We start from the raw sequence: 17,978 nt of genomic DNA, 5'->3' as shown, positions 1-17,978 counted from the left end.
CTCCAGATAAATATGCTAAATACTTATTACTAAATCATTTTGAAGCCGTGGAGTTTTAGGGAAACATTTATCTGTGTGAAAATCTCACTGTGACGGGTTCCCTCGTCCGGGGCCCCTTGGGACTGTCACTTGATGTGCTGAGATACCCCTGAGGGTGAGCTGGAGCCGGTTCGCACCGGTTCGCTTGAACCGGTTGTTAAATTTAGAAGCGGTTTTAGAACCGCTTGTTAACTGGTTTCCCTGCGAGGGAAGCTTTGATGGGCTCTGCCTGGGAAGCCTGTAATTCCTCCTCCCGGCCGCCGGGGGCGCTGCGCTGTGCTGCGGGAGCCATGTGAGCTGCCTCCTGGCCCTGTTGCTGCTCCTGCTCCTCGGACCCCTGGCCCTGGGGCTCCGGCTGCTGCCTGGGGAGTCCCCGGGGGGGAGAGGGGGGGCTGCTCCCAGCCGCTCCCTGTGTGCGCGTGCCTGCACCCCTGCCCCAGCCGCCCCCTGGTACAGCCCCCGCCCCTGCCCCTGTCTGCATCACCTGCCTCCAGCCAGCTCTGCCCCACGCCCCCTGCCCCCTGCTAGCCCCTGCCCCCGCCCCTGCCCGCAGCCAGCCCCTGCCCCGTGCTAGCCCCTGTCTGCAGCCAGCCCCATGGCCACCGGTGCCGTGCAGTTCCCAGGGCGCTAACCCTGCACGCCTGCTTCAAGGAGGGGGGGCAGGGAGCAGCTGGGACCCACACATGTGCACACCCGAGGGTGACCAGACAGCAAGTGTGAACAATCGGGACAGGGTGAGGGGTAATAGGAGCCTATATAAGAAAAAGACCCAAACATTGAGACTGTCCCTATAAAATAGGGACATCTGGTCACCCTAGCACACCCCAAGGGAGAGGCGGGGACCCACCCATGTGAAAAGGAGCTCATTTCTAGTTCAGGCCCATCTTTTTAAAAAAGAACTTTAGGTAGGGTTAACATACATCTGTATTTTCCTGGACATGTCAGGCTTTTCGGTTCTTAAATCGCTGTCTGGGCGGAATTTTTAAAATTTAAAAATTCCTCCCGGGAAAATATGGACGTATGGTAACCCTATTGGTACAAAAAATACAGGCTCTGGCACATCCCTTAAATCAGAACTTTATAGAGAACCAGTTGTTAAGATTTTAGCAGCTCATCACTGCCTGAGACTAACCCTTCTGCCAGCCTGGGAACCCCTTAACTCTGTCTTGCTGAGCCAGACACTCCAGGCCTCCTCCAGCACAGAGACTGGGCCACACCCCTGGGCAGAATACAGATACTTAGCTTAGCTCAGCTCTGGAAAGGTTCAGTTAAAAGGGACTTTTCTCAGCACCCAGCTGCACAGCCCCAGTGGGACCCAAACCCGAGATAAATCTGTCTTACCCTGTATACAGTTTGATACAGTAGGAGTTCATATTGTTCTTCCTCTTTCTCAGAGCAAAGAGAGATAGAAACAGGCAACCACCTCCCCCCCACCCAGTAAGAATTACTTACACTGGGTTTATTAATAAACAAAAGTGATGTTATTCAGTATAAAAGCTAGGATTTAAGTGGTCATAAGAGATAACAGGCAGAAAAAAATAAGTTACTAACCAAAATAGAACAAACACGCAAGGCTAAACTTAATACACTAAGAAGCTTGTTGCACATAATATCTCACCCTCAAAGATGTTCCAATAAGCTTCTTTCACAGACTAGACACATTTCTAGTCTGGGCCCGATCCTGCCCCCGTTCAGTCTCTGTTAGTTCCAGCAGACATCTTGGGTGGTGAGCAAGAGTATCTGCCCCTTGTTTACTCCCCCCGCCTTGTACAGAATTTCCCTAAGGCGGGAACCTTTGTTTGATTCCCCCACCCCCTTGGGTAAAAGTGCCACATTTAAGATGGATTCCAGTAACAAGGTGACATGGTCACATGTCTCTGTAAGACCCCGGTCTCCATACTTCATGGGCTGACCCATAGGGCCTCAGGAAGGCTTACAGGGAAACAAAACCATTCACAGCCCATTGTTTCTTGTTTAAGAGTCATCAAGTTCTTGAAGTACCATTAATAGCCCTCACTTAGTATAACTAAATTATTAATTCAGATTTACACCTCATATTTCTAACTTCAGATATAGGACTGATATCTACATAGAAATAGGAAACCCATATTCAGTAGATTACAACTTTTCCAGTGATACCTTACATGGGGCCTTTCGCATAAAGCATAGTCCAGCTATGTCATATTCATAAGCATATGTCAGACTCCTGGTTCTGTCAATGGAACTCGGAGTGATATGGGAACAGAGAAAACTGTCATCATGGACTCTAAGGGCAGCAGTGAGATTGTTGTCAGAAAACTCTTTCCTGTGTGGAACTGTGTAGGTGTCAAGGCAGGGAAGACGAGGGCAACCCAAGCAGTCTCCACAGAGCCCGTAATGATGAATAAGATGATGTTGATGATGAATAGAAATGTCACTGGCGCTATTACATTTCAGTGATACCCATGCAAATTTATTATTCAGTTTTGTTTTACCCTTTAGTTGTTGGGGCTTTAAAGTCACAAAGAAATCCAATCTTATATCTTGAGCTAATACATAGTCATTACACTAACAGAAAAAAGGCAAATATTTCAAAGTGGTCATTTTAAAGTGTTGATGGGTGTCATTGTTTATCTCCATTTGTATGGTAACGGTGACATTTGACAGCTCCTTATCATAACTCATCTTAAAGTAGACCTAATAGACTTTCAAATGATGTATGATGTGCGTGTGTGTACAGAAATTACATTCAGTCGATCAGATCAGTCTTGTCTACCACTCACCTATATATTTCCACTGAGGTTAATGATATTTGACTGCATGAATTGTAGCATTAGTGCCAAATTTAGACACCTGAGCACTATGTGCTCGTGCTTAGAAATAAAAACTCAGGGAAGTTTCTCTTTATTGCCACCTTACACAGAGGTTGATGTTAACTCCTCATGAATCTCAACATCTGTTCTGACCTGCAGTGACACAATGTGTGAAGAAAAAAAATCAGTTAAGGAGAGGTTTTTTTAACTTATTGCTGCCAAGTCTGACGTTTAGAACAATTCCTGCTTCCAGAGATGGGAGGGACAGAGACTTTCAACACAAACTTGTGGTTCTAGCATTTGAGGAACAATAATTTACAAAGAATTATCTGAAACCATGTTTCTGGAATGGATTCCCTAGGGAGGTGGTGGAATCCTGTTAAGTCCCGGCTTGACAAAGCCCTGGCTGGGATGATTTAGCTGCGGTTGGTCCTGCCATGAGCAGGGGGTCGGGCTGGATGAACTCCTGAGGTCCCTTCCAACCCTAATCTATCGTTCTATGATTCTATGATTCAAAGCTGGGGTCTGAACTTAATTATCAACATTCTTATTTAGGTACCTAAATAAGTGGTCTGGCTTTCAATGGTACTGAGCACTTGTACCTACCATTTTAGTTAGTTGAATCAGTAGATGCTCAGTATCCTGAAAATCAGGGCACTTATTTAGGTAGGCAGGTCTCACATTTAACATATACGAGGTGGTTCTCAAACTTATTTAATCATGCCCCCCCCTTTTTTGTGTCTTTAGTTGTTTGTGCCCCTCCCTTCAAACTGCTCCTGCCGCACAAGTACATATGCCACCATCCAGTGCTGAAGGCAGGGAAAGGAGTGGCAGCTGCTGGCTGGGCACCTGGATCTGAAAGCAGAGCCACTGCCAGCAGCAGTGCAGCAGAAAGGTTGGTCTGGCTCTCCTAAAGTTTCTTGTGCCCCATCTTGAATACATTCTGTGCCCCCCCAGAGGGGTGCATCCTCCCAGTGAGAACCTCTGTATTTGCTCAGTACCCTAGAAATCATGGCACTTATTTGGGTAGGCAGTTCTCACATTTACTATAAAATATACAACATCTGCTCTCCTGTGAGAGACGGGACTGAATGTGCACCATCCACGCAGAGAAACTGAGCGTGGTCCAGCCCAAGACTGAAGGTGCTGAGTAGGAGGTAACCTAGGATTGCACCTCCTGGATGCCGGATTCCTGTGGTGCCAGGCACTTGAACTGAGGGCAGGAACCCTGTCTCTCCTGTGCTCACAGTGCTCTGGTTGCTGGTGCTGATGAAAACATTTCTATTTTTTCCCCCATTTAATTTTTAAAACCTAGGAAATTACATGCAAAACAACACCGTTAAAAGAATGTTCAGGTTGCAAAGTGAGGAAATGCCAATGCTATGGCTGACTGCAAAACCTCCATTCAGCCCTCTTGTGTGTATGTTTTACAATAGAGTCTTTCATAACATGGCACATGCTAGTTTTCCACTGTGCGTCAGATTAAACCTAGCTGTAAGATACAGCTAGACAGCCCCACCTACGACAAAGGGGTGTGTGAGCCGAATCTGTCGGCAGAGGGCTCCAGAGGGTGATGGAGAAGCAAGACAGACAGACAGAGGGTGTGTCTACACAGCTGCCATGGCAGTGCTTTAACGTGGCTGTGCAGTCATGGCTCCAGCACTCGGAGAGAGCTCTCCCAGCGCTGTAAAAAGCAACCCCCACCAGGGGAGTAGCTCCCAGCAATGGGAACACGGCTCCCAATGCTGTAGCACTATCTACACTGCCCCTTTACAGCGCTGAAGCCTGCGTCACTCAGGGGGTGTTTTTTCACACCATTGAGCGAGGAAAGTTGAATTGCTGTAAGTGGCAGTGTAGACAAGGCCACAGCCTGCCCAAGCAGCACAGCCATGGAAAAAGCCTGCAGAGAGGTTTTGGGTGCTCGCTGAAGAATGGTTTGGGTCTTGTGTGCAAGAAACCTGTTGTTGGTTCCTTCTGTCTTCAGGGAAACCCAATTTTGTCCATTCCTTGTAAGTAAACAAGATTGCACCAAAAATACCACATTCCACCTTCAATTTCTTCTCCCACCTGGAAAACCCGCAAAGGCCTCAAACTCTGAGTAGTTGCTCAGATCAGGAGCAGAAAGCTGAGGCAGAAGGTGCGGCATAAACAGAATTTATTGTTGTCAGTGATCAGTAGCGAGGCAGAAAAGCAGGCTTCAGGGCTGACACCCCAGGTTGGCTCATGTGGATCACTGAGATTGCTGGCACCAGACCTGCCAGCTCTGTGCTCACCACAGGTGTATGCCTGTTTAAGAGAACTGTGATCTCTTTGCAACAATGGTCACCCTAGTAACCATCAGTGTGTACCAGGGAGCCTATAACTGTAATTTTCCAACCACTTCCTTACTTCCATTTTTGCAGCAGGTGGAAGCAACAGGCAGTAGGACGCTCAGTTCAATTTAAAATAGCTTAAATGACTCAATAAAGCATGAAGAATCCAGTCTCAAGCCCCTGAGGTGCAGGACTCCCTGAAGAGAATGGATGAGACAGCCTCAGCAAGGGAAATGGACACTTGTGATACCAACTCTTCCTCTAATGGCTGTGGATGGGCGCGCCCTGCAGAGGCAGAAACGGCTGGAAAAGATCTCTCCCGGATTCAGCAGGTAGGGGAGCTCCACCTAAATGGCTCTGGCTGAGATTTCCTTACAGTACTTAATCTAGACGAGCTGTTACTGCCAAAAGGCCATGGGGTAAACAGGCACCTCCTTACTCTGAATGTAAACAAGGCTGTGGAAGTGGCCCTGCAAATTCAGAGATCTCACTGCTCCTTTGAAAACAGATTAAGATGCAGACACAGGGCTGGTCTCCCTTCCACTCAGCTGCTTTCTTTAATGTTAGCTGTGATGGGCAGGTAGTGACCCAGTGTAATTTTCCTTAGGTGATGTTATGACGGCTTGTGTGTGTGTTTCTCTTCCCCTCCCTTAGTTACTAAGGTCCAGATGCACAAAAGGAATCAGGCAGCTAAGTCTGGGGTTTAGGCACCAGGCAGAGTCCCAGTTTTAAGCTCCCCAGTGGCACACAAAATTCCAGCTGAAAATGTAGGGGTCTAAACTCACTCAGCACCTACGTTTTTTACTATGTGTCTGTCTCTGGGCACATGCCCTGCTGCCATATTGTAGGCGTCTGGTGCCTATCTCCCACCTGAGCCCCAAAGCAAGTCACAAACCAGGGGAAGAAAAGGCCTTCAGCACAGGGGCAGCGGAGCCTTCCCAAAAACGGGGGTCCAGGAGCTGCTGCTCCATCCATGCCCCCCCCCGCCGGTTTGTGGGTGGGGCCTGAGCAGGGATGGGAGCCTGAGCCATGATGGGAGCCTGAGCAGGGCCAGGGAGCCACAGACCCTCCATGTGCCCAGGCTGGGCGGGCCTGAGAACAGCCCTCGGCCCATATTCTCATCCTCCATCCCCCTGCCCAGGGCAGGCAGGGGGGCTGGAGCTCCCCACAGCTGTCTGCATGGCTCTTCCCACAACCTGGTTCCAGCCAGGGGGCCTCAGAGCCCCCGCAGGGCAAAGGGAAGAGCCCCCCGGGCAGCTGGTGACTCGGGGAGGTGCTCAAATCAGGGACTATGCTGATGTCAGGGGTCCTGCCTCTCCAGTTAAAGCTCCTCTGGGGAGACAGGACTGGACACTGGCCAGTGCTGTAACCACCAGCAGACTGGGTCCTGCTCCTGTGTATGTTCCCTTTCTCAGGCTCCAGCCAAATCACTCTCTGAAGGAGAGAGAGAGAGCACAAGAAAACACACGCAGGAGCCTGCCTCTACAGGCTGGTGGTGAGCGCACCCACCCACAAGGTCCAGTCCCCCTGCTCCAATTAGCTTTAATTATTTATCCAGAGGGCAACAGCTTCATAGGACAGACTGATGGGGCCTCCCATCACAGTATCCACAGCTCAGTGCTCAGAGCACTCTCCTAACAAGAGCTGAGCCCGGTCCAAATCCCTTCCCCCCCACTCAGGCAGAGAGGGGGCTGTAACCCAGGGCTCTCACATCCCAGCTGAGTGCTCTAACCACCGGGCTAAAAAGGTGCAAGGGGAGTGTCCTGTTCCCTGGCTTCTTGCAAACCAGCCTTGGCAGCTGTCTCCAGAGAGGGTTCCTGGCTGTGGCTGGCACCTCCAGCAGCCCAGCCCATCAGCAGTAGGGCTCAGGACACACCCAATATGTCTCCCATTGTCTAGCTTAGGCAGCTCCATGCGTAGCTCTTGTGAGTCCCATTCTAAGGTTACGTTTACACTTCACTTTTGTCAGTAAAACTTGTGTGTTGGTCAAGAGTTTGAAAAGAACACGCCCTCAGCCCAGGAAGGTTTTACTGATGAAAAGCGCCTAAATCTTTCTGAATCTAGCCCTAAGTGTCTATAGAGAGGAGCAAAGGGGACCAAGGAACTGTAGACTGGTCAGCCTAACGTTTGAATGTATTTTTGTCACCAACTGAATGTCAGATTGTGAGGGGGGGCTGTTTGTCAAAGGGGGGGCCACACCTCTTGGTCCAGTGTGGGGTTGGTGCACCTCGTCCCACATAGGTGGTGGGTAATGGAGGTCAGGAAAGGCTGAGCCTCCCCAAACAGCCTTGCATGGCCCCGCTGACGCTCCATCCCCAGGCCTCTTCTTGGTGCTGTGCTGTGGGGGGGCTCTTCCCCCCACATGGCCAGGGCCCCAGGCTGGGGCTCGTGGGGGACAACCTGTGCTCTGGTGCTGGCAAGGGGGCATGCTGCCTGCCCTCCCACCCGGGTGCTCTGGGGCTGAAGGAGGGGGACCGTGTTACCTGCCCAACTGCCTGGTGCTCTGAGGCTGGGATAGGGGGGCCATGCCACCCACCCCAACTGCCTGGTGCTCTGAGGCTGAGGGAGCAGGGCTGCGCCACCCACCTGGCACTCCGCGGCTGGGGGCACTCAGGCAGCCCGGGAGTGGGAGGAGGTGCTGGCGGCCATGCCGGGGGGGGGGGGGGGCTCTGGGCTCTGGTAGGCGGGGAGGAGCCTCAGGCAGAGGGGTGGGCCAGGCCAGGGGCTAGCCTCTCCAAGTGCAGGTTTCGCCCACCACCCATGCCGTCACACACTTGCCTGGACTCCCTGTGGGATCGAATAATTGCAACAGTGAGGTCTCAGGATTCCTGGCTGGGCTGAGCAAATATCAACCCACAGTCCCCAGGCAGGGTAGAACAAGCAGTCTGTAGCTTCCGAGCCTCCTGCGTGTGGCTGACAATAACAGTTAGGGTTCCTGACCTTCTGGACAGGGCAGAACAAACAGTAGCCAAACTTAGTGGCAAGGGGTGGGGGTGGTAAGGTAACCTGGGCCCATCCTGCTCCACTGGTTCTGACCCAGGGCCCGATGGAGCCAGGGAATTCCACATTAAGGGATTAATGATCAGCTTCTACGGCATTCCCGGGGTCACTTCCTACCACAAGGTGCTTCCCATACATCTCTCGGCTAGCAGCAGCTCAGCATCCCTGTCAATCTCTGCAGTTGCCTGGTTGCTCACAATGTAGTCTGGGTCTATGGTTCCCACTGCTTGGGGCGTATCTGGCATCTCTGCAGGAGCTTGCAACAGTAAAACCTTTGGGGCAGCTTCTTTTTTACTAACAACAACAAACATAAATCCCAATACCCATGTTAATGCACAACCCCTAAAAATGTACACTATTTTCAACAACCGTTATTTCAAACACATATTTAAAAAACAGTTCATACCATCTTCTGGGGTGGGGGGAGAAACGTGGCTATATACTTTAGCTTCTTTAAACTTTAATGGTTAAAAAATTCTTATTTTCTATAATAAATGTGTTTAAACAGTTAATAAAAAGACACTGTAATTGGTAATATACCCATTAACATCTCTGTAACCAGCAGTCTTTAAAAGCTGCAACCTGTATTCTTTAATTTATAGCTTTTTAAAGGAAGTTTGCTCATTTAAAAATAATCTCTGTTAAATTTATTACTAAACCCCCAAAAAGTCTTATTTTACATTGTTAGAAAAGTTGCTGTGTTTTGTGTTTTACTGTGGGTTTTAAAAAAATTTATGTTCTAACCCTTTTTTAAAAAGTCCAGTTACAACCCATGCCAACTGTAACTGTGGCTTTTAAAGCTTTTTGCACAACTTACAGGCCATGAGGGTTGGGTTTTGTTATCTTTTTATTGTTTTACATTGTTAATAAGTTGAAGAGGGTTTTTTTAGGCATTACTTTAAACACATTTTAAATGGTTTATATTATGCGTTGGTCAGCTTTTGTTACAGGGCGGAAAAAAATAAAGAAGGTCCTCGTTGTTTAGACAAGAGCAGAGCAGTTTTATTCTGGTGAAAATGTGGGAGGGCCTCTGGCTACTTACTTTAGCTTTTTAAAACTTTTATTGTAAAAAGTTCATTTTATATAGTAAGCTTATTTACAGTTAAAGTTACTATTCTTTCTAATACAAGTTTTTGGTATCATTTTGTTTTAAAAGCAGGCCTAGGGCTTTCTTGTTATGTTCTGGCCTTCTTATCTCTCATCACAGAGGCTGTTTTTGCTAACAATGGTTTTGCTGAAAAAGCAGGCTGCTTTTACTACAAAATAATCCACGTTAGCCTAAAACATAGGGGAAAACATTTTTATCACTATACATTAATTTTATAACCCTGGTTTTTTTCTGCAGACTCACATTTTATTGAAACACCTTTGCCAAGGGGGTTAAATAAAGGAATGTGTCTTCAGATAGCCTTGTTTTGTCAAAGCGTTTTTCTTCTTTTCTAATTCAGTGCCTTCAAAAGGATGTTTTAAGTTGTTCTCACTAAAAACCTCAGGGAAAAACTTTTTCTTAGACCTTGGCTACACTTACAAGTTGCAGCGCTGGTGGAGGCTTTCCAGCGCTGCAACAACACCCCGTCCACACTTGCAGGGCACAACCAGCGCTGCAACTCCCTGGTTGCAGCGCTGGCTGAAAACCCATCCCGGCAGGGGTATAAGGAGTGCAGCGCTGGTGATCCAGCGCTGCCCAGCAGGTGTGGACACTCACCAGCGCTTTACCTGTCCTCCAGGGAATAAGTAGTTATCCCAGAATTCCTGTTCAGCCACTCTGCACATCAGTTTGCACTCTACTGCTCTTGCCTCAGGTGACCCGCCCTGTAAATGCCCCGGGAAATTTAAAAATCTCCTTCCTGTTTGCTGCAGCCAGGTGTGGAGTGCAATCAGTTTTAATCAGTTACAGGTGACCATGCCTCCACGCGGCAAACGAGCCCCAGCATGGAGCACTGGTGAATTGCAGGACCTCATCAGTGTTTGGGGTGAGGCATCTGTTCAGGCACAGCTGCGCTCCGGCCGTAGGAATTACGATATCTTTGAGCAGATATCAAGGGCCATGCTGGATCGGGGCCATGATCGGGACGCAGTACAATGCAGGGTGAAAATTAAAGAGCTGCGGAGTGCCTATTACAAAGCCCGAGAGGGGAATCGACGATCCGGAGCTGCTCCCACGACCTGCCGTTTTTACAGGGAGATGGATGAGATACTTGGGGGTGACCCCACTGCCAATCCCAGGATAACGATGGACACTTCTGAGCAGGCTGGGGGACAGGAGGAGGAGGCGGCGGAGGCGGAGGCGTGGGGGGGGGAGGAAACCGCGAGTGAAGCTCCTGGCATGGGGGAAGAAACCGCAGATTCCCTGGAGGCATGCAGCCAGGAGCTCTTCTCAAGCCAGGAGGAAAGCACGCAATCGCAGCAGCCAGCAGTTGCAGAAGGACAAGCAGAGGAGCGTGTTACCGGTAAGCGGCTTTTATTTTCTGGGTGAAATGTTTCTGGAGAGGAGGGGGGGTTATGGATGCATGCATGCCAGCCTCTAGATGTGGAATAGCCCGTTGATGTGGTCTATCACGTCGCGGTAATCTGCCTCAGTTATCTCAGCAAAAGCTTCATCCAGAGCGTGGGCAATATGCCTGCGCAGGTTTATAGGCAGAGCCACTGTGTCCCTTGTCCCAGTGACGGTGACGCGTCCGCGCCACTCTTCTGCCAGTGGTGGGGGGACCATTTCTGAACACAGGCAAGCCGCATAGGGTCCCGGGCGGAATCCACATTGCTCTAAAAGAGCCCCCCGCTGTTCCCTAGTGACTCGCAGTAGGGAGACATCTTCCAGGATTAAGTCCTGTGAAAAATGTTGGGAGACTCTTTAGTGAAGAGATAGGGAGATAAGATCACCCCTGCATCTGCATCTTCATTTCACTCAACCCCTCTAGCACTCCAGATTACCCGAAGCAACCAGCTCCCCTCTTACACCCAAGCCCCACTTCTCCCCATATAAGCACTGCTCACTCACCATGTCGTGGCTTCTGTAGTGTTATGCGTGTGGGTAAAAGAATGCTTAAATAAGAACTCACTCCCTCAGTGTAACAATTCATGTCTGGAGATAGTGGATACAATGCTGCCCGTGTTAAATGTTGTCATTTCTGTTTCTACAGTGACCTTGACTACTGGACTGCCCAGATGTTCAACATCACAGAGGCTTCAAAATTTGAGAAAAAATCCCCGAAAGAGCAAAGAAGACATGCTGAAAACTGTTCTTAATCAGTCTGCTCGAGAGAGTAAGGACTTGAAGGATTGGCGAGAGAAAGAAAGCAGGACACGCAAGAGAAATGCAGTGGCCAAGAGGAAAACCACGGAGCGGCTGCTAAGCATCCTGGAGCGCCAAGCGGAGTCTATAGAGTCACTCGTTGCCATGCAAGCAGAGCACTACCGTGCTACTCCCCCACCCGCCCCGTCCTTTGTGCCTTGTGCCCCAATGTCAGCTCAAACCACCTTTCCCCAGCATCCAGGTTCTTACCACCACCAGCTGCCTCCAACACCTGTACGTTCCCCAACCAGCCCTGATACCTACCACCACCCTTACCCTCTGCATTCAACCCCCATCACCATGCAGTATATGAACCCTGAAGTGCAGGATTCATTAAACAGCAATCCAGACAGGGCATATGCAAACTTGTGACTGTACAGTTCACCAACCCACACCCCTGCCCTCTTGTGTTCATGAAATGTTGTGTGTCTGTCTGTCTGTCAAGGAAGTTTTTTTCTTTTCAATAAAACAATTCTTGGCTTTGAAAACAGTCTTTATTATAGCAGATAGTGAAAGATACCTTAGCCCAGTAAAGAAAGAGGCACTACAAATCATATTATTATTATGGATAATAGCATAACAGTGTAAGCAGTGCAATTCACTCCCATGCAAGGCAGCAAACATTATTGTTGGCTTTCAGCCTCAAATTCTTCCCTCAAGGCATCCCTAATCCTTGTAGCCCTGTGCTGGGCCTCTCTATTAGCCCTGCTCTCTGGCTGTGCATATTCAGCCTCCAGGACTTGAACCTCGGTGGTCCATGCCTCACTGAATGTTTCACCCTTCCCTTCACAAATATTATGGAGGGTACAGCAAGCGCATATAACCGCGGGGATGCTGCTTTCCCCCAAGTCTAGCTTCCCATACAAGCAACGCCAGCGGGCTTTTAAACGCCCAAAAGCACACTCCACAGTCATTCTGCACCGGCTCAGCCTGTAGTTGAACCGGTCCTTGCTCCTGTCAAGCTTCCCTGTATAGGGTTTCATGAGCCAAGGCAGTAACGGGTACGCGGGGTCTCCAAGGATCACAGTGGGCATTTCGACATCCCCTACTGTGATCTTCCTGTCTGGGAAAAAAGTCCCTGCCTGCATCTTCCTGAACAGGCCACTGTTCCGAAAGATGCGTGCATCATGCACCTTTCCAGGCCAGCCTGTGTAAATGTCAATGAAACGCCCGCGGTGATCCACAAGCGCCTGGAGAACCATAGAGAAATACCCCTTCCGATTAACGTACTCTGATGCCAGGTGGGGGGGGCCAGAATAGGAATATGCGTCCCATCTATCGCCCCTCCACAGTTAGGGAAACCCATGTGTGCAAAGCCATCCACAATGTCCTGCACGCTCCCCAGAGTCACGGTCTTTCTTAGCAGGATGCGATTAATTGCCTTGCAAACTTGCATCAAAACGATTCCCACGGTCGACTTTCCCACACCAAACTGGTTCCCGACCGACCGGTAGCTGTCTGGAGTTGCCAGCTTCCAGATTGCAATAGCCACTCGCTTTTCCACCGTCAGGGCAGCTCTCAATCTTGTGTCCTTGCGCCGCAGAGTGGGGCGAGCTCAGCACACAGTCCCATGAAAGTGGCTTTTCTCATACGAAAGTTCTGCAGCCACTGCTCGTCATCCCAGACTTCCATGACGATGTGATCCCACCACTCAGTGCTTGTTTCCCGAGCCCAAAAGCGGCGTTCAACGGTGCTGAGCATTTCCGTAAATGCCGCAAGCACTTTAGTGTCACACGCGGCAGGCAAATCCATATTGATATCATCGTCGGAATCCTCACTGTCACTTTGGAGCTGAAGGAATAGCTGGACTGCCAAACGTGTTGTGCTGGTGACACTCATCAGCAGAGTCCTCAGCAGATCGGGCTCCATTTGCCACAGAAATCGCGATTCACACAGAGAGTAACAGAAAGACACTCACAATGGCGCCAAACGCTGCTGGAAAGAGTGAATGCTGGGATGTGAAGCGATGCACCACGGGGCGCTGGCAAACAGGAAGCGGAATGACCCGCACACTTCCTTCCCCTTCCCACAATACTCAGCGCCAAAACGGCGCCAAAACGGGACGAGGTGCTCTGTGGGATAGCTGCCCACAATGCACCTCTCAATACAGCGCTGGAAAGTGCTGCAAGTGTGGCCACACTGCAGCGCTGGTAGCTGTCAGTGTGGCCACACTCCAGCGCTGGCCCTTCCACAGCTGCATGACCAGCGCTGTAACTCCCAGCGCTGCAACTTGTAAGTGTAGCCAAGCCCTCAGTTGGGGTTTAGGCGTGGGGTGCTTTTGCATGCTATTTTTATTACAACACATAGAAAAGGGCTGTGTCTTCAGATAGGTTTGTCTTTTCAAGTGTTTATTCCCTTAAAAGCCTTAATATAACTTTCACCTCTATTTGTTAAAAAGTGGGGGAAGAAGCAATCTTCTTCTTCTTTCTAATCCAATGGTTTACAAAATAAGGGGTTTATAAACTGTCTGTTACTAAAAACCTGGGGTTTTAAACCTAGGGTGCTTCTGCCTGCTCTTTTTTTAATTGAAACACTCCTGTAAATAAAGGGATGTGTCTTCAGATAGGTTTGTCTTTTCAAGTCATTATACCTTGGCAAAACTTAATGTAACTTTAACATGTGTTTGTTAAAAAGCAGGTAAAGACGCAAACTCCTTCTCTGTGATCCACTGACTCAGAGAGGTTGCTTTGCTAACAGGAGCTTTGCTGCACAAGCCTGTTGGTTCATTACTAAAAAATAACCCATGTTAGTTTAAAACCTAGGGGAAAACTTTTAAAATGGTGTGTTACTAAAAGCTTATGGTTTTAACACTTATAAAAACCCCTCTGTAAAAGGGCTACGTGGCAGGGGAAATGCTGGGGGTCTGTTTCTTTAGATGAGAATAAGACAGTTAAAGGTTGGGGAAGAAGGGAGGGGAAAGAGGAGGGAGATGGCTCTTGCTTAAAATCTTGGGACTCTAGGATTGGTTCAGGAAAATGAATTCTATGATGCTGTTGTAGAACAAACTCTAATTGGTCCAATCCAAAGGCAGTGATAACAAGTCTGGGAGGGCCTGAACCAGGAAAGTTGTCTCATTCTACCGAAAGACTGGAAAGGTAAGAATTCTCTCTCTCTCTCTTTCTGATTCAACCATGTGCTCTCTATCTTTGCCCTTTGCAAACTTCAGTGCCAGTGGAAACAGGGTGGGAAAGCAGGACATAAGCCCCAGATGGGGCACTGAAACCTTTCAGAAATGCATGGTGATGAATGATGTTGAGCGGTATACTACTCACAGGTGCAGCCATGGTGTGGGCATGTGGTATGGACCGGCTCCTGACACAGGGACATCTGACCCTGCCCAGAGCCAGGGCAGACGAGGGCTGTGGGGGAAATCCCTTCCCTTCCCTTCTGGTCTATGTTGGGCAGCAGAGAGGCTTGTTACCTCCTCCCACTGCCCCGTGGCGCTGTCACTGCATCCCTCTCTCTCACTCACCGTCTAGTTTGCTATTTCTCCTGTTCCCCAGACCCAGCTATGATGATGGGGAAGGTTCCCTCGTTCTCCCTGGGCTCCACAGTGGGCTCTGCTCTGCCTGGCTACGTCACTCTCTGCCTCGCCCTACAGGTTCACAGGCTGGTGTCAGGTAGGAGCTCCGGCCTCCTCGCGGGGTTTGCTGCTGTTCTATTGCTGTTCACTAACATCCATCTTACATCACTGCCGTGTCTCGTAAACCACGTCTGTTCTTTGCAGGGCCAGCCCTAGACCAAATGGTGCCCTAGGCGAGGAGCGTTTCTTTGTTGCCCCACCCCTTCTATTTGTCAAACTTTTGAATACCTTTTCTTTGATTGCATTTGTATCCCATTTCATTACTTTGATGCATGATTTGCATGCATGATTTAGCCCTGTCATATAAGACAATAAATGTGCATGCTGAGATCTGTATGTCTGTATTTATTCATGCCATATATATGCAAAAAAAAATTGTTTCCTCTAAGCTAAAAGAAATTTTTTTATTTTAGGAATAACTGGAATGTACTAACATCAATACCTGAAACATTTCACTTCAAACATTCTGTTTTCCCTTTCGTCATTAAAAAGCACAGGACCCCAAGGCTGGCACCCCTGAACCTGGTGCCCATCAATCCTGGCACCCCAGGTGGTTGCCTGGGTCACCTACCCCTAAATCCAGCCCTGGTCTTTTGCTCTTTACACAACGACCATAAACTGCAGAGCACAGCTGGATCCTAGTGACGATGTATCTATACGCAATCTAGTCAGGCCCAGCTACGTACACGCTGCTGCTCTGACTGGAGGCTTCTAAGACATAGAACATGGTGAGCACCATTACAGGGCTCACATACTATTTAAAGGGAGACTACACAATTCCGCTACACTACACCGCTAGACCATGTAAGTCATAGATCAACTCTTCAGCCACAAATAAATCACGACTTCCCAACTCTCCAGTTATGAAATGAAAACCCACAAGTCCTTCACACTGCACTAGGCTTAGCCGTCTATGGGTGAGAGCGAGACCTCATCTCACAATGAGGATGTAAGGATATATTCTGCTGACTTCTTCATTCTGTGCCCTCAGTGAAAGTCTTCTTGTATCCCATGGAACCCCCGGGGTTGCCCCCACAGCTACTCAGGCATTTTGGTTCCCTCCTGCTGTGGTTTCCATCCTGCTAATTTAACCAGTTCTCTCTGTCTCTCCGGATGCTGAGTCTCTGCCTTGAGACCCCCCAACCCTTTCTGTTCAGTTCCACAATGGCCTGTTCTCTGCCCCCTGCACTTTTCTGTCTGCCTTCTTCTCCCTGTTCATTATCTGACCTCTGACTTTACCTGCACAGTGGCAATGATCTCTTTTCACGTCCTGCCAGTCCTTCCACCATCCTTCCACCAGTCAGGGAGGGCGCTGCACTGGAGCAGCATGAAAAGTCCTTGGTGTGTCAGAGAACTAGATCCCTCCTCCCCCCACACACATTATCCATTATACCCAAGGTGCTTGTGAGAAGTGCTCAGCCATATTCAGAGATAATAGGGACAGTGTCTACATTCACCTGCGAACTCTGGGTGATAGATATTGCAACCACATGCTGTATTTGGGGACAATCAAATTAACATCACGGATATTCTGTCTATTTTGCACCCTCTCTGTAGATAGTATCTGTGATGGGTTCGGTCACAGAGACCCCCCTGAGACTGTCACTTGATGCTCTGGGGTACCACTGAGAACAACCCTCCTGCCAGAACGGGCGCCCCTCACCTCTGTCTTGCTGAGCCAGACCCTCCAGTTCAGCTCCAGCCCAGACTCAGAGAATGGGCCACGTTCCTCTGCAGTTCCTCAGACTCTGAGATTCACCCAGCCCTGGGGCTTCTCGGTTAACAGGGACTCACCCAGTGTTCAGCCTCTCTGGGAGCCTGAACCCCAAATAAATCTGTTTTACTCTGTATAAAGCTTATACGGGGTAAACTCATACATTGTTCACCCTCTATAACCCTGATAGAGAGAGATACAGAACTATTTGCCTCCCAGGTAACAATGACTACACTGGGTTTATTAATAAACAAAAGCGATTTTATTAAGTATAAAAAGTAGGATTTAAGTGGTTTTAAGTAATAACAGAACAAAGTAAATCATAAAGCAAAATAAACCAAAACACACAAGGCAAAGCTTAATACACTAGGAAATCAGTTACAAATGAGAACTTCTCACCCTAGATGTTACTTCAGGTAAAATCCTTCCCAGGTCAGTTGCCTTTTCTGACCTGAGTCCAGCCTGTTCTCTCCCACCCCTGTGGTTACAGTTCTTTTGTTTCCAGATGCTTTCAGGTATCTCCTTGGGGTGGGGAAACGTCTCTTAAGACAGATGAAGACCCTCATTGTTTACTTTCCCTGCCTTATCTAGAATTTCCCTCAGGTGGGGAAACCTTTGTTTGGAATCCCACCCCCAACCCCCTCTGGAAAAGTACCATCTCTGAGATGGATTTCAGTATCAGATGACGTGGTCATACGTCTTTGTAAGATCCCAGACGCCATTCTTCCTAGGGTGGCCCGCCCACACACAGGAAGGCTTTAAGGTAAACAAGGCCATTTACAGCCAGCTGTGCTGTCAGTGGAAGCCATCCAGTTCCTGATTCCCTATTGACGGTCCTCACTTGGTGTGACTACATCAGCAATACAAGTTCAAATCTTGTATCATTCTTACATAAACTGTTGAGCAATAGTCAACATGGTTTCTGTAAAGGAAAATCGTCTTTTACTAATCTATTAGAGTTCTTTGAAGGGGTCAAACATGTGGACAAGGGGGATCCGGTGGACATAGTGTACTTAGATTTCCAGAAAGCCTTTGACAAGGTCCCTCACCAAAGGCTCTTACGTAAATTAAGCTGCCATGGGATAAAAGGGAAGGTCCTTTCATGGATTGAGAACTGGTTAAAGGACAGGGAACAAAGGGTAGGAATTAATGGTAAATTCTCAGAATGGAGAGGGGTAACTAGTGGTGTTCCCCAAGGGTCAGTCCTAGGACCAATCCTATTCAATTTATTCACAAATGATCTGGA

At 48.8% G+C, this 17,978-nt stretch overlaps 1 protein-coding gene across 2 annotated transcripts in view; it reads left to right on the top strand.

The window, feature by feature from the left end:
- Positions 1–17,978, top strand: part of LOC123378588 (butyrophilin subfamily 1 member A1-like) — a 60,615-nt gene that overhangs the window by 13,589 nt on the left and 29,048 nt on the right. The window contains exons 2-4 of one of the 2 annotated variants that reach the window (XM_045032602.1): positions 3,579–3,726; positions 5,234–5,475; positions 14,939–15,055. In XM_045032602.1, the coding sequence (XP_044888537.1) occupies positions 5,418–5,475; positions 14,939–15,055 (175 nt within the window). In that variant the 5' untranslated portion in view covers positions 3,579–3,726; positions 5,234–5,417. The remainder of the gene's footprint in view (positions 1–3,578; positions 3,727–5,233; positions 5,476–14,938; positions 15,056–17,978) is intronic. The other variant, XM_045032603.1, reaches the window with a different exon arrangement.

The sequence above is a fragment of the Mauremys mutica genome, chromosome 10, assembly GCF_020497125.1.
Source record: "Mauremys mutica isolate MM-2020 ecotype Southern chromosome 10, ASM2049712v1, whole genome shotgun sequence".
Taxonomy (NCBI): Eukaryota; Metazoa; Chordata; order Testudines; family Geoemydidae; genus Mauremys; species Mauremys mutica.
Note: the sequence above shows the minus strand (reverse complement) of the source record. Positions and strands in the feature narration are given on the sequence as shown.